The sequence below is a fragment of the Notolepis coatsorum genome (genome assembly GCF_963971535.1).
Source record: "Notolepis coatsorum genome assembly, contig: SCAFFOLD_1558, whole genome shotgun sequence".
Classification (NCBI taxonomy): Eukaryota; Metazoa; Chordata; class Actinopteri; order Aulopiformes; family Paralepididae; genus Notolepis; species Notolepis coatsorum.
Genome location: NW_028172165.1, coordinates 1 through 15480, shown reverse-complemented (window position 1 = coordinate 15480; position 15480 = coordinate 1). Strand labels below are relative to the sequence as shown.

General features: G+C 43.1%; 1 protein-coding gene across 1 annotated transcript; it reads right to left on the bottom strand.

Moving 5' to 3' along the window:
• Nucleotides 1-11321: 11321 nt before the first annotated feature.
• On the bottom strand, nt 11322-14584 carry LOC311248099 (alpha-1,6-mannosylglycoprotein 6-beta-N-acetylglucosaminyltransferase B-like; the record flags this gene model as incomplete). The annotated part of the gene is made up of 4 exons (XM_084339050.1): nt 11322-11520; nt 13529-13689; nt 14290-14364; nt 14468-14584. Coding segments are annotated over 4 exons (552 nt in total), but the record flags the coding sequence as incomplete, so codon positions are not given.
• Between the last annotated feature and the right edge of the window lie 896 nt (nt 14585-15480).

Genomic DNA, 15480 nt, shown 5'->3' with positions numbered 1-15480 from the left:
CAAGCATCATCTGCTCTGAAGCAGGCACTTGAGAATGAATCCACCACAACATTTTGGATAAAGTGTATTCATGTCAAGACATTCCCCAAAATAAAAACGCTGGCAATATCTGTGCTAACAATGTTTGGCTCAACATACACCTGTGAATCCAGTTTCTCTCACATGAATGCCATTAAAACAAGCAACCGTGCCTCCTTGACAAATGAGCATTTGCATCACTGTTTGCGGGTAGCCCTCACTTCCTATGAACCCTCTTTCTCTGCCATTGCCCAGTCAAAGAAGTGCAATCGCTCTCATTAGATGTGTGTATGTAGGCTAGGCCTGTCTGCCCCCCACCCCCCTGATGTTTAAGAGTTAAGAGTGGACAATAAGTGCTAATAAGATGCTGTGATTTGCTGTTGTTGCACAGACATGAAGCACTTTTTCATAAGCTCAGCTGCACTATAAATGTGTTTTTTTGTTCAAGTGTTGATGTTAGAATGTTCAGATGCACATCATGCACTTGTTTGTTTTTTATTTTATTTTTATATTGAAATGTTGAAGAGGAGATGTTGCAGTTGTTGCACAGTCATAAATGAAGCACTTTTTGCAGGAGATGTTGCATGTATACTACTTTTGCAATGTAGTTAAATAAAAGTTGTGAAAATGTGGTTGCGTGTTGTGTCAAGTGTACATATATTCATAGCACGGGGAGGCGCCGTGGCAGTCCGGCCCCTGGCCCCTTGGGTTTCTGACAATGTGGCCCCCTGAACAATTTAGTTGAATAGCCCTGGCCTAGGCTAACAGGCACTGTCCGCTTTCATTCATTGTAACTGGAGGAAACTGGTATCTATCTTCTTGTCTCTCTCTGGAGAAGACAGTAAGCTGATTTCCCAAAATGTTGGCATGTTCCTTTAACTGTGTCCTGATACAGGCCCTCTTTTTCTTTCTTCTCATCTAAACCAAGTTGTTCTTCTTGGGCTTAACAAGGATCTTGAGGAATGTCATGTGGGTTCTTGTTCAAACCACAGGATGCTACCACATCGACACTTCACAGGAGGTATAATCGGGAACAATCTTTTGGCCTTAATGGAAATAATGGAAATGTTTAAAATATTCCTAATAATAATTGTCACAAATCACATCACTAGACTCGGAATGCCTATGTAAATTGTTCCAAGGTCGAGGCGAGACCACAGACGTGTAGAAATTAATATGCAACTACACACCATCTCTGTCAGTCTGGTGCTCTTGGCACAGTTAATGTTCAAAGTGAACTACCGTACGCCCATTTCCAGAATTCATATATACTGTACTATTACTATGGTTTAAGGCGGTCCAAAAATTCCAGTGAACATAAACACCCAAATCTAAGAATTTGATGGAAAACTACAACTCTCTGTGTAGGAGAATGGATCTCAACAGTTTATACTAGTCCAATGATTCTCACAGGAGACTAGGAGAGGAGAGAAGAGGAGTGTAGCTGAGGGGAAAGGAGAGTGGAGGAGGCGAGGAGAGGAGAGCGGAAAGGGTGAGGAGAAGAGAGCGGAGGATAGAGGAGAGGAGAGGAGTATAGATGAGGGGAAAGGAGAGCGGAGGAGGCAAGGAGAGGAGAGCGGAAAGGGTGAGAGGAGAGGAGAAGAAATGAAAGAGGATAGGATGGTGTGATGTTGCCATCAGGTATTAAATCTGAAGCTGCTCAATAGACGATGAATTGGGAAAGATGGTAAAGGTGGCACTGAGAGCAGTGTATATATATTGGTCTGAGTATACATTGAGGAGGTCATGTTATGTCAACCGGGACTCCGCCCTCTCATTCCTGCCGTTGTCAACCTGATCTCTACAACTTCTTCCACCTCCATAACGTTGCCCGTCGTCAACCTTCACTGTCACTTACTGCTGCGACAGTGGGCATGGACTGCTGCCAGCAGCTGGAGAACTAGCGGCTACAGAACTCGAGAACTACTAGAAATGTCTGACCACTAAGTGTGTCTGACTCTTAACCACCAAAACCTGCACGGACTACAACGTATGACGTATATCATGCCAGTTAGGGTACCTTGTGTATACTGCTTACTTTTACTCTTACTCATAGAATATATTCAGATAAAAAAATGTGTATTGCCTATATTTATTGTAACGTATAATATAACCGGCATACAGACGCTCATCTGCACCTTTTACACTATTTTCTATATTCTTATATTCAGATCAATTGTATTGCCTATATTTATGTCTTTCTACTATTACCCTGCCCATACCTGTACCCCCCCCCCCCCCCTCCGTCATGCTGCTATGACGCCCACATTTCCCCAAGGGGATCAATAAAGGAATATCTTATCTTATCATAGAAACACTCATTCATGCATTCATAACATCCAGGCTTGACTACTACAACAGAATCCTCTATGGTTCCACCAACAAAGTCCTCATTAAACTCCAGTATGTATAGAACTCTGCCGCCCGCCTACTCACCAGTTACCCGTTCAAGAGACCACATCACCCCAGTGCTCCATGACCTCCGCTGGCTCCCGGTCAAATATCAAATATTGAAGTCAGAATGAACTTCAAAATCCTACTCACCACATACAAAGCCCTCAAGGAACTGCCCCCCTACCCTCATCTCTCTGACCTCCTCCACCAGCACGCCCCCTCCCGAAGCCTCTGGTCTGCTGATGCTAACCTCCAGCAAATCCCCCACAAGACCGAGCGCTGAACCCGGGGTGACAGTCGCCGCCCCCTCTCTGTGGAACTCACTTCCAAACCACATCAAAGATGCATGTTCAAAAAGGCCCTCAAAACCCACCTCTTCAGACTGGCTTTTCCAAAGCTAACCTCCTCCCCTCCGCTCCCCATGTTTTACATCTCTCTTAAACAGTTTTGCTTTTGTGTGTTTATTCTGATATGTAAAGCGTCTGAGTATTTACAAAGGCGCTATGCTATATAAGTCTGATGTATTATTATTATTATTATTATTATTATTATTATTATTATTATTATTATTATTATTATTATTATTATTATTAAATTATTATTATTATTATTATTATTATTATTATTATTATTATTATTATTATTATTATTATTATTATTATTATTATTATTATTATTATTATTATTATTATTATTATTATATATCGCTGCTGGCCAGTATGACTACTACCATAGTGTCTTTATACCTGTATCACTGTACATATTAATACTACAACTCTGTACAGTACATACATCTGATTAGCACTACACTCAAGTTCAAGTTCAAGTTCTTTAATAGTTGTCATACAGAAGTACAGAATACTTTCATACAAAATGCTTCTTACTGTTACGCTCCAGAGACTGTGCTAGACAAGATAGTATCAAATAACATAATAACATAATATAGCATGAATTTAGAAGAAGAAAATGAGGTCACAGTGTTCGGTATAGACATATGTACAATGTTCTGAGTTACCATATAATATACAATACACAATACTATGCAGTGTACTAATGTACAGTACTATCTAGTGCAAAGCAGAAATGGGATGAGGTACAATTTTAGGTACAATTTACAGTAAGGTGTACGAGTTGTAGTGCAATCCTTCATCCATAAATATAAAGTGTGGGGAGTGGGTGCTACAGTGTGTTTGTTTAAAGTGGGTGTGTGCTATAAGTGTGTGGAGTGGGTGCTACAGTGTGTTTGTTTAAAGTGAGTGTGTGCGTGTGGATGTGTGTGCTATGTGCGTTTGGTGGTTGTTGTTGTGTAGTGTTCATTCATTGTTCGTTTAGCAGCCTGATGGCCTGGGGATAGAAGCTCAGTAGTACAAATGTATTGATTATACCCAGTTGAATCACCTACAGCAGGGAGGGGCAACTGGCGGCCCGCGGTCCGCATGCGGCCCTCACCGACGTTCCATGCGGCCCCAGGCCAATATTAAAAAAAAAAAAAAAAAAAAAAAGTATTTATTTTTTTATTTTTTTTATTAAATTTTTTTTTTTATTGTATTCGACTAAGAAGAGTTGGCAGTCGACTATGGCTCCTTTCGATCGATTAGTCGACTATTTGACTAATAGGGGTCAGCCCTAGTGTGGACATATGAAACGCTGTTGAAAGTGCCGTGCAGCAATATGGGGGTTTTGATAAACTGTCGGCTGTTGTTACCGATGGAGCACCGGCAATGAAAGGAAAACGCACAGGATTCGCCGGGCTTCTAAGGCAGAGTGGCGTTGAGTGTCCAATGCTGCACTGCATTATACATCAGGTAAGTTCGCTAACATAATTTCCATCTATTGTGGGTCACTAATAATGACCAATGCGAGTCGAGTGTAGTAAAATTATATGCAAGAGTCGTTAAATCGTTTCTTTTTTTTTATCTGATATAGGAGGCTCTCTGTGCCAAGAAGCTTGACTACTACAGCCATGTTATGGATTTGGTTACCAAGGTTACCAATCTAATTCGTGGAGGCAACAGGTCACTAAACCATAGAAAGTTTGTCTCCTTTTTGGAAGAGATGGACACTGATTATGGCGACTTGCAGCTACACACAGAAATCCGATGGCTGAGCCGTCGGAAAGTACAGGAGCGACATTGAAACACTGCAAATGCAATTCAATGATCGGTTTGAAGATTTCAACGGCATGCAGTCACGGATAGCGCTGTTTGCCGGCCCCCTCACCGCTACGGTGTCAGAGCAGCCCCCACCGTTGCAGCTTGAACTGTGCGAGCTACAGTCAGATCCTTTTTTTCAAGCAAAGAGAAATGAGAGGGGAAATTCGTTTTGGAAACTGCTACCTGAGCCCCGCTTCCCACTCCTCAGGGACTTTGCCCTCTCTATGGCCAGTATGTTTGGGAGCACATACATATGTGAGAGCAATTTCTCAAACATGAAGCACATCAAGTCAAAGGAGAGAAACAGGCTGTCGGATGAAACATTATTTCATCTGATGCAGATTGCATGCACAAACATTGAAGTTGACATTCCTGCCATTGTGCGCCAACAAGAGAGACCACAAGTGTCTCATTAAAGACAGGGGGGGAGGAGATGATGAAGAGGTGTAGAGGGGGGGGGGGGGAGGAGATGATGAAGAGGTGTAGAGAGGGGGGAAGAGATGATGAAGAGGTGTAGAGAGGGGGGGGAGATGATGGAGAGGTGTAGAGAGGGGACCATTATTATTATTATTATTATTATTATTATTATTATTATTATTATTATTATTATTATTATTATTATTATTATTATTATTATTATTATTATTATTATTATTATAACCATTATTGACCCACTGTGGGGCGAGGGTGAATGTCATGCCAGTTTGATAAAGGGTCAATGGGAGGCATGTAGTATTGCACTTTACTTTACTTGCACTTTACTTGTTTACTTTTGTAGTGTTCAGATAACACTAATAACACAAACACAAACCAGCATTCCTGCTGCATTTCACTACAACAGTAAATCAAAAGTGCAATAATAAATGATTTAGTTAAATGTATACACTTTTATCCTGCTACTAAACAAAACATTCCTGAGTGCGTCATATCCATAACATGCATTTCAGTGTTATAATGTTTTGTTTAGTAGCAGGATAAAAGTTTATACATTTAACAAAATCATTTATTATTGCACTTTTGATTTACTGTTGTAGTGAAATGCAGCAGGAATGCTGCTTTGTGTTTGTTGAGCAGTGGGCTTTAAGTTCATACATTTATTTTATTATTGTATATATTTGGGGTTACACAGCAATACTTTTAAATTCAGCTGTTTATAAATTCATAAAGTTGAAATTGCATTACTAAATGCATTTGAAATGGAATAAAAACAAAGTTACAACAAATTATAATTGTTTATATACCTTGTGACTATTAGGGCTATTTGAGTGATGGGGTACTACTGGCGGGACTGCCGATAAACAATGCGGCCCCCCAGATTGATTGTGGACATTTTGTGGCCCTCACCATATACAAAGTTGCCCACCCCTGACCTACAGTATACATTGTATATTACTATCACACTTTACTGTTACATTTGCACGGTTGGATGCCAAACCTCTTTTCATTGTACTGTACTTGTGATGTATAATGACAATACATTTGAATCTAATCTAATAATTTCTGACGTTGTCTTCCGGTAAACAACCTTTAATCAGTTTCACACAGTCCGTTACACATAATTCCCCCTCTGTGTGAGACCGTAAGGTCAGTAGTTTAGAAAACACACCGTCCTTTGTCCGCTAGCGTTCACACGTTTGCTCTGTGTGTTCTGGTTGTGAACCCTCCACAATAGTCTCCGCGGGATCTGAGTGACAACTTTTAATACGCCGTGAGAGATGTAATTGATATGAATTAGCGTGACTCATCCAAAAGTGACTCATCATTTTCCAAGGTCTCATTTCGGATAATTTCCCCCCGAGTGGAAGCGCAAATAAAAAAAGAATATATATTTTCCCAAGCGACTCCAAACAGGGGCCTTGAAACAAACACAAGTTTGCTTCCATGATCGTTGGACGGCTCGGCTGGTAAAGCGAGAGTCACTTTTTGACAGGGCCAGCTCAATTTGCATAACATTCACTTATTCACATAACTGTTATTTTGGGGGACCGTGCCATTTAGCCGTCAGTCACATTGTCAACCAATCCTGCTGTTGTCACAGCCCAGAGCGGACCGGTCGCTGAGTGGTAATAAGTTTGGGTCATGTGGAGTGTGTGTGTGTGACGTGTGTGTGTGTGTGTATGAGGGCAGAACGTTTTTTTTTTTTTGCCAAATAATATTTCAGAAAATTTCTGTTCCGAGAACAGCGTCCCAGTTGTCCAGTTTAGAACCAGTTACTTGTGAACCTGAGCGAGTCTTTGCTAGCAGCTGCAGTGTGTAAACCCAGTACACCCAGTAAACCCAGTACACCCAGAACCCCGTCATGTTGACCTTTCACATCACTGTAGTTTGGTATTTACATTTGTTTCTCTCACATATCGTTTTGAAGACAGGGGTGATGGGAGGAAGCAGGACAGCAGGGAGAGAATCCTAACCGTCCTCACTTGTTTCTCTCTTTCTCTCTCGCTCACACTCTCTCTCTCTCTCACACACACCGTCTGTCTCTCTCTCTCACACACACACCGTCTGTCTCTCTCTCTCACACACACCGTCTGTCTCTCTCTCTCACACACACCGTCTGTCTCTCTCTCTCAAACACACACCGTCTGTCTCTCTCTCTCACACACACACCGTCTGTCTCTCTCTCTCTCACACACACCGTCTGTCTCTCTCTCTCTCACACACACCGTCTGTCTCTCTCTCTCACACACACACCGTCTGTCTCTCTCTCTCTCACACACACCGTCTGTCTCTCTCTCTCACACACACACCGTCTGTCTCTCTCTCTCACACACACACTGTCTGTCTCTCTCTCTCACACACATACTGTCTGTCTCTCTCTCACGCACAGTCTCTCTCTCTAACACACACACTCACAGTCTGTCTCCCTCTCTCACACACACACACAGTCTCTCTCTCTCATACACATACCATTTCTCTTTCTCACAGTCCTTCTCTCTCTCTCTCTCTCTCACACACACACACACACTGTCTCTCTATCTCTCCATCTCTCACTTTATATATCTACCAAGTGTGTTTATAAGACAGTGTAATCATAGTCTTATGGCCTTGCCCCCCCCCAGAGGCATCCAAAGGTTACCCATGATTCGCTCTGATAATAGCCCTCATCACTTAGGCTGTCACCCTTGGTCCCGCTGAGGCCTGGGCTAATATTCAGACCCAGCCATGCGACGGAGGAGCTACATGGGGAGTGATTCCACTCAGTGCTGCCCCTGGTGTGGTACTTTACTTCCACTCAGCGCTACCCCATTGATACAAACCCCCATTGCTAGAAAACAATGCTAAACACTGGAAAAGGCCATTTATAAGACAGGGGACCTTTAAACGGTGTGTATATCAAACAGGGAGCAAGACTGTCAGGTTTTAAACTGTGTGGTTATCAAACAGGAAGAAAGACTGTCAGGTTTTAAACTGTGTGGTTATCAAACAGGAGGAAAGACTGTTTTAAACAGTAATTCAGAACTGCACTATTGCATTATTTTACTCTGTCTATTCTATTTTACTAACTATTTTATTGCACTGCACTATTGCACTATTTTACTCTGTCTACTCTATTTTGCTCTTTTATTACTGTCTATTTAAACATTTTCTATATTATGTGTGATGATCAAACCGTAAACAAAGAGGCCTATTGGGATGTTAGATTCTAATGTGAAGAACTACAGTATATGATTTAATGTTCTATTTTGATGCTTGTATTTTTATGGCTGCACTTTATTATGCATTGCTCTTGATCTGCCAATTTTGTGCACATTTTATTTTTTTTATTTATTTTTTTTTACTGCTGTGAAGCACTTTGAGCTGCAATTATTGTATGAAAGGTGCTATAAAAATGAAGTTTATTATTATTATTATTATTATTATTATTATTATTATTATTATTATTATTATTATTATTATTAAGATTAAGATTGAGTGCATCTGGGCGGCCGGGTAGCGCAGCGGACTAAGCGTCTGTCTACCACCACAGAGACAGTGGGATCGAATCCAGCTGTGGTGCTTCCGGGTTGGCCGACCGTCCATACTAACACAATTGGCAGTGTTAGCGGGTGGGAAACCCGGCGAGGGTGGGTCCTGGTCGTTGTAAACAGCGACTCCTACAGTTCGGTCGGGGCGCCTGCACAGCAAGGGAAGGATCTGGGAGAGGTAGTGTGACCTTCCACACGTTACACTCTCCCAGTGAGAGTCCACGCTGTCAGGTGAAAAGAAGCGGTGGGCTGGGTACACATGTGTCGGAGGAAGCATGTGATAGTCTCCGCCCTCCCGGACCGACGGTAGGGGGCAGAGTGCGCAACGACCAGGAAGGGGATTGGGAATTGGCATAATGACTAACATTGGGAGGGGAGAAAAACAGAAAAAGAAAGGAGGAAAAAGATACCAGTAATAAAAAAAATATATATATATATTGAGTGCATCTAGCGCAGGCGTTCTCAAAGTGTGGCGTGGGCCAATTGGCGGCCCTCGGAAACGTCTCTGGTGGCCCGCGATGAGCTGTTAAGATGTAAACGCATGCGTTATATTTGGTCCGGTTCCAATACAGTTTTAAACCAACCTACAACATCACACAGTACTTTGCTTTTAAGGAGGGTAAAACTGAGCCCCGTGGGCTAAGCTGTCAAGTTAGGAATGGCAGTTTGTTAAAAGCTCGCTAGGCTCTCGACTCCCGGAGAGTCAGCATTGCCTTGGCTTGGGCTGATCGCTATACTAACTCGTTTGGCTGAGTTAGGGGGAGGGAAGCTGTGGGTGGGTCCTGGGCGTTGTGGACAGTGACCCCTACAGTTCGGTCGGGGCGCCTGCACAGCGAGGGTAGGATCTGGAGAAAGGTAGTGTGACCTTCCACACGTTACACTCTCCCGGTGAGAATCTGCGCTGCCAGGCTGGCTGCACATGTCATGTGTCGGAGGAAGCATGTGACAGTCTCCGGCCTCCCGGACCAACAGTAGGGGGGGGGTGCGCAACAACCAGGAAGGGGGTTGGGAATTGGCATAACGACTAACAGTGGGATGGGAGAAAAAATCTGAAAAAAGGAGGGGGGAAAAAGATAAGAAAAAAAAAGAAAAAGAAAAAAAGCTCGCTAGGCTACTGGTTCGCGAGTTGCGTATTACTTGCAAGAGGCTTACTCAAGAGACAGATTAGGTCATCATTGCAGGTATGTTAGCTAGCAGATGATTTTGTGTTACATTTTTTCTTGGGCGGCCGTCAATCCATTGTTGGGTCCCTGAGTTGGCCCTCGGTCATCAAGACATCAGAACCCCTGATCTAGAGATTGTGGCCATCATCCTCGTCTATAAAAATGTTTTTTCCCCTAGGACCGAGGAAAGGTTAGAAGAACAGGAAATATTTTATTCAGACCATCCAGATGGTCTGCTTTCTGCATCATCACGGCTCAACATGAATCTGAAGTCATTTGATATTTCTAGCACACAGAAAATAACAGCAATTACATTTCTGCTTCCTGAGTTATGGTCCTCGTTTTAAAAGCATATTTAACCAAGAATCTCCACGAAGACGTTCTTTTTGGTCCACTCTGATTAAAAAAGGGGAAAAAAAGGATTCCCAAGTTGGTCAAATCTTCCTGGAATGTAAACGAGTAGACTGGGAGGCTGCAGGGGGACCTGTCTCACTGGACTGACTGAGTCTGAGGGACCTGTCTCACTGGACTGACTGAGGGACCTGTCTCACTGGACTGACTGAGGGACCTGTCTCACTGGACTGACTGAGTCTGAGGGACCTGTCTCACTGGACTGACTGAGTCTAAAGGGACCTGTCTCACTGGACTGACTGAGTCTGAGGGACCTGTCTCACTGGACTGACTGAGGGACCTGTCTCACTGGACTGACTGAGTCTGAGGGACCTGTCTCACTGGACTGACTGAGGGACCTGTCTCACTGGACTGACTGAGTCTGAGGGACCTGTCTCACTGGACTGACTGAGGGACCTGTCTCACTGGACTGACTGAGTCTGAGGGACCTGTCTCACTGGACTGACTGAGTCTGAGGGACCTGTCTCACTGGACTGACTGAGTCTGAGGGACCTGTCTCACTGGACTGACTGAGTCTGAGGGACCTGTCTCACTGGACTGACTGAGTCTGAGGGACCTGTCTCACTGGACTGACTGAGGGACCTGTCTCACTGGACTGACTGAGTCTGAGGGACCTGTCTCACTGGACTGACTGAGTCTAAGGGACCTGTCTCACTGGACTGACTGAGTCTGAGGGACCTGTCACTTTAGTGGCACATTTTAACAATTTAGGACACATGAGTTCATGAACAATCAACCAACAATATTGCCAGTTCCATATCACACTGATGTCACAAATTAGCTTTCATTAAAAAAAATAATAATAATCCAAAACCAAAGGAACTATGGTAATGTTAATAAGATGATATGTTTTCAAAGCACTGCGTCATACATTTCAATATGCAATTTTGCCTTTTTGAATTTATCAATAAGGAGAATTGGTGGGGAAATCGTGACTGGCGACAGTGTCTCTATTCTGAGGAGGCTAATGTCGTAGGTGTTCATGAACTCATATTGAGGTATAAAGTGAAGCACCTCTTTTAACCAGCACACGAGAGACTAGACTAGAAACATACAAAGGTGTATAAATAAAAGAGTCCGGCTAGTTGGCTGTCTTTGTGTTAACAAGCGTCGTTTTCTCGGCTCCACCCTGGTGCAGAATCTGGCTCTTTGGTGCTTTCTTGATGATCCCCGCCCCCCCTCAATTTCTAACGTCCTGGGTCGTTTCACAGCGCCCCCTAAAGGCAGTCTGGGCATAGCGCCACCTGCCCAGGCAAATGCGCTCTGCAGGGACAAAGTCTGCGGTGGGACCGGTCCGAGCCGGCACAGCTGAACAGCAGAGGCTCCTGTTGGAGGCCGCAGCGCCGCCCCCACGGGCTGTAGGCAGGAAACAGCTGGTTGACTTCCTTCTCCGTGCTGGAACAGCCCAGTCCCAGTCTGCAAAGACAACAAGGGGGATTGTGGGTAGTGCAGTTCCATTTACATTTAGTCATTTAGCTGAACACTTTTTTATTTATTTTTTTACTTAATTTTTTATTTTCATTTTTGATTTACAAACATACAGGTACAAAATACAAAATATAAAGACAGAATTTACAATACTATTAAACAGACAGAAACAATAAAGAAAAAATTATAATATCAAAAAGAAAACTGAAATAAAAGTCAGGGTGTGGCATGGGTTCATTGGTAATTTCTATCTTTACATTTTTTATTTACATTTCAATTTTGCTGAACACTTTTATCCAAAGTGACTTACAAGTTCTGTACGACAAGTCAGAAGGAAGGGTACAACTCTTACACAGCTGAGTAACAATGTTCATCAAACAGTGCTGCAACTTGGGTGCTGCAGTGTTGACTGCATAGTAGTAGAGACATATTAGTATAGTAGGTAGTAATATAGACAAGGAAGATTATTTAGTGGAAGAGTGCATGGTAGTAGAAGACAGAAGGTTATTATTTGTATTTGTTTTACATACAGTGCATCTATTGGCACCTGTGTGTGAAGTATGTACACTCGACGTGACTGTGAATGAGGGAAACCTCAGTTGCCCTTTCGAGTTTAAAGAAAGGTTTCAAATGAAATCATGAATCAGCCCAGGGTCTGTGAAGACCATGTAGAATAGAATGATGCTATAATGGTAGAGTGCAACCCTCAAAGATAAATAAGGCCCAATCCCAATTCCCTTCCCTTGGCCCTAGGTCTTTACCTAGGAAATGAGACACCCCTTGTTTCGTTATCAGTAGTAAAATAATGTAAAGGACTTACATATTTCTGTAGTGATACGAGTATATATCAGTTTACTGTATTTGTTTAGTTACATATAATAATGATAGGCTTAGGTATTTATTGTATATATCAATCACAGCACTTTATTTACAGTGTATTTTCATTAAACTGACATAACCACTGTGTCTACCGTAGAAAGATACTTAAAGCGACACGCGATTCAGCATAATATTTCATCAAAGGAAAACCAAAACCTAAGTCCTTGGCGTCCTCCCTTCTACCCCTCTGTTTCCAGTCAGCATCTGAAAACACTCTGTTTGGAGGGCCAGTCGGAGGGCTACCACTTCCAAGCATGACCACTTCCCCTAGACCCAGAATCTGGACACCCTACACTATGCGGCCACGTGCAAAACGGAGGAGTAGGGCCAAGAGTAGGGCCAAGTTGTAGGGTCTAGTGGCAGGGTCAAAGGGGGATATTGGGATTGACCCTAAATCTGACAAGAGATTTTCCATATACCCTTTGATCTGTCCTGTTCTGCTATGCAGCTTCATAAGAGTAGTGGTGTTATATGGAGACCATGGTTCCAGTAGCCTACATAATGCTGATATGCCAACCGCGTACACAGCTCTGAAGTCATTGCCTGGGTCTAGGGTCGGGCAATATGGCCAAGATATCATACATCACAATATTCTTTGTAGTTTTGACGGTATAACTATACACATTTGCTATTCAATCAAAAGGACTATTTTCTTTTACAGTTTTTTTTTAATACTACTGCAAGGAACTTCCTTATATACAAACAAATATATACACAGTATATGTATATTATACTGTATATCGTGGACAACGGTATAGTGAAAATTCGCATGGATCCGTCACGGTATACCTTCATATTCGTATACCTCCCAGCCCTACCTGGGTAATTTTTTTCTTAAAGTCTTTGCATCCAAATTAGACTCAACTCTGAGTTCTATACATGTGCTCTAGTCTTTTTCCATGTGTGTGTGTGTGTGTGTGTGTGTGTGTGTGTGTGTGTGTGTGTGTGTGTGTGTGTGTGTGTGTGTGTGTGTGTGCGTGCGTGCGTGCGTGCGTGCGTGCGTGCGCATGTGTGTGTGTGTGTGTGTGTATGTATGTATGTATGTATCGGACCACTGTTCCCTCTCACCTGTACAGGGATAGGTTTGTATTTGATCTCTCGCTGGCCTACTACTCACCTGGTGAATGCCGCGGGGCCGTTGAGGTGGTGAAAGAGAGCCGGCTCACACACCAGAGAGGAACGCCGACACACACTCACACACGACTGGCCCAGGGGGCCCAGGTGCGCCCTCAGAGCGCCCTCCGGTGGCCAGGATGGCACGGAGCCACTGCAGAACTCCTGGGTCAATTAAGATGATGAAGGAAAGATGACAATGTCAAAAAAGGGTAAATCGACATTCGACACCATATTGAGCCTTTTCTATTTTGTGATATAAATGGGGGCGACTGTGGTCCGGAGGTTCCCTGTTCGATTCCCGCTCCTCCCGGACAGCATGTCGAAGTGTCATTGAGCAAGACACTTAACCCCTAACTGCTCCCGTTGAGCAGGTTGGCACCTTGCATGGTTACCTCTACCGTCAGTGTGTGAATGTGTGAGTGAATGGGTAAAACATATTTCAATTTTTTTAAGCGCTTTGGATAAAAGCGCTATATAAATGCACCATTTACCATTTACCAAATGTATATAGATCATATGGCATGGAAAATGGACTGAATATATATTTATATGAATATTTAATATTGCAACGTATGCCTCACATTGCCTCACAAGGGTTAAGTCTATTGCTCAAGGACACTTCGACAAGCTGCCGGGAGGAGCTGTAATCAAACTGGGAACCTTAGGATTACCAGACGACCGCTCTACCTCCTGAGCCCCCACACAACCTACTGTACAACTATTTGCCTCTTATTATTGGGGTATCGGGGTGCATGTCTGTACCTGGTGAGTGATGTACGCACGGAGCCTCTCCAGCATCCCCTCACAGGTAAACTCTCGTGGGGTAAAAGGCTTCACCTGCACACAGATATGTTGCATTATGTTTCCAACTCAACTTTTCTCTGAGTTACCTCTGTGTGCAGAATGGTCTTCATGAATTTTCTCTGGAAGTTACGGTTACCTCTGTGTGCAGAATGGCCCTGACAGCCTCCCTGATGTCAGTGGAGTTGGTCACGTCCACCGTCCACACATAGGGCCGACCGATGAAGTCCTCCGCATAGGGGTGCTGGGAGGAGATCTAGGATTCGCAGAGAGAGTGAGAGAGAGGGACAAACGGACAAACAAGACAGAATCCAAACACTTGAATTATGCTGCACAAACTGTTTAAAGCAATTTTAAGATTGATTTTTTAGCCTTTATCGCTTTTTACTACTGGGCAATCCAGTAGAGAGAGAGAGAGAGAGAGAGAGAGAGGAGGAACGGGAGACAGAGTGGGGGGAAGACATTCGGCAAATAACGACGGGTCCGGGAATCGAACCCGGGTCGGCCGTGCCGCGACTCGTTATGTGGTTCGCCACTGGGGCGCCCTGTAATTTGATGGTTTGATCAATTTGATGGTTATTTTGTTTGATGGTGGTTCTTCGAATTTTAAAGAAATGGGGCCCGTTCACTCCGAGTCCGGCTGAGATGGAGCTGAGCTAGGTTAGGTTATGCTGACGCACAAACCTCAATGGAGTTTTGACTGACATGGTGATGAGTAGGACTTTTATTTTAAAGTTAACTGTTAAACTCTATGGTATAGTATTGAATGTATGATGTTTGCTTTCAAAATAGCCTAATATTTTATATCACCTGTCCTTTTAGATATTAAGATATTAAGTTAACACAGTACAAACACCATACAGGCACAAAAGACATTGACCCAAAACAGCCCAATACATAGACAAAAGAAAGAAAAAACAACAAAAACAACACAAACACAAAAAAAATGCTTCAGGTACCTAACCAGTACCATGGTTAAAATTAAAATCTAAGAATTCATCAGAGCAATGGTGTGTGGGATGAAAGACTTCTTAAATATGTTTGTTAAGCACTGTAAACCCGCACGTTCAAAATAATCAATTAGTTTGAGTAGGGTATACTCAATATTCTATGAAAGTTCTACTAACTTGAATGTCTTGAGTTCGTGTGACG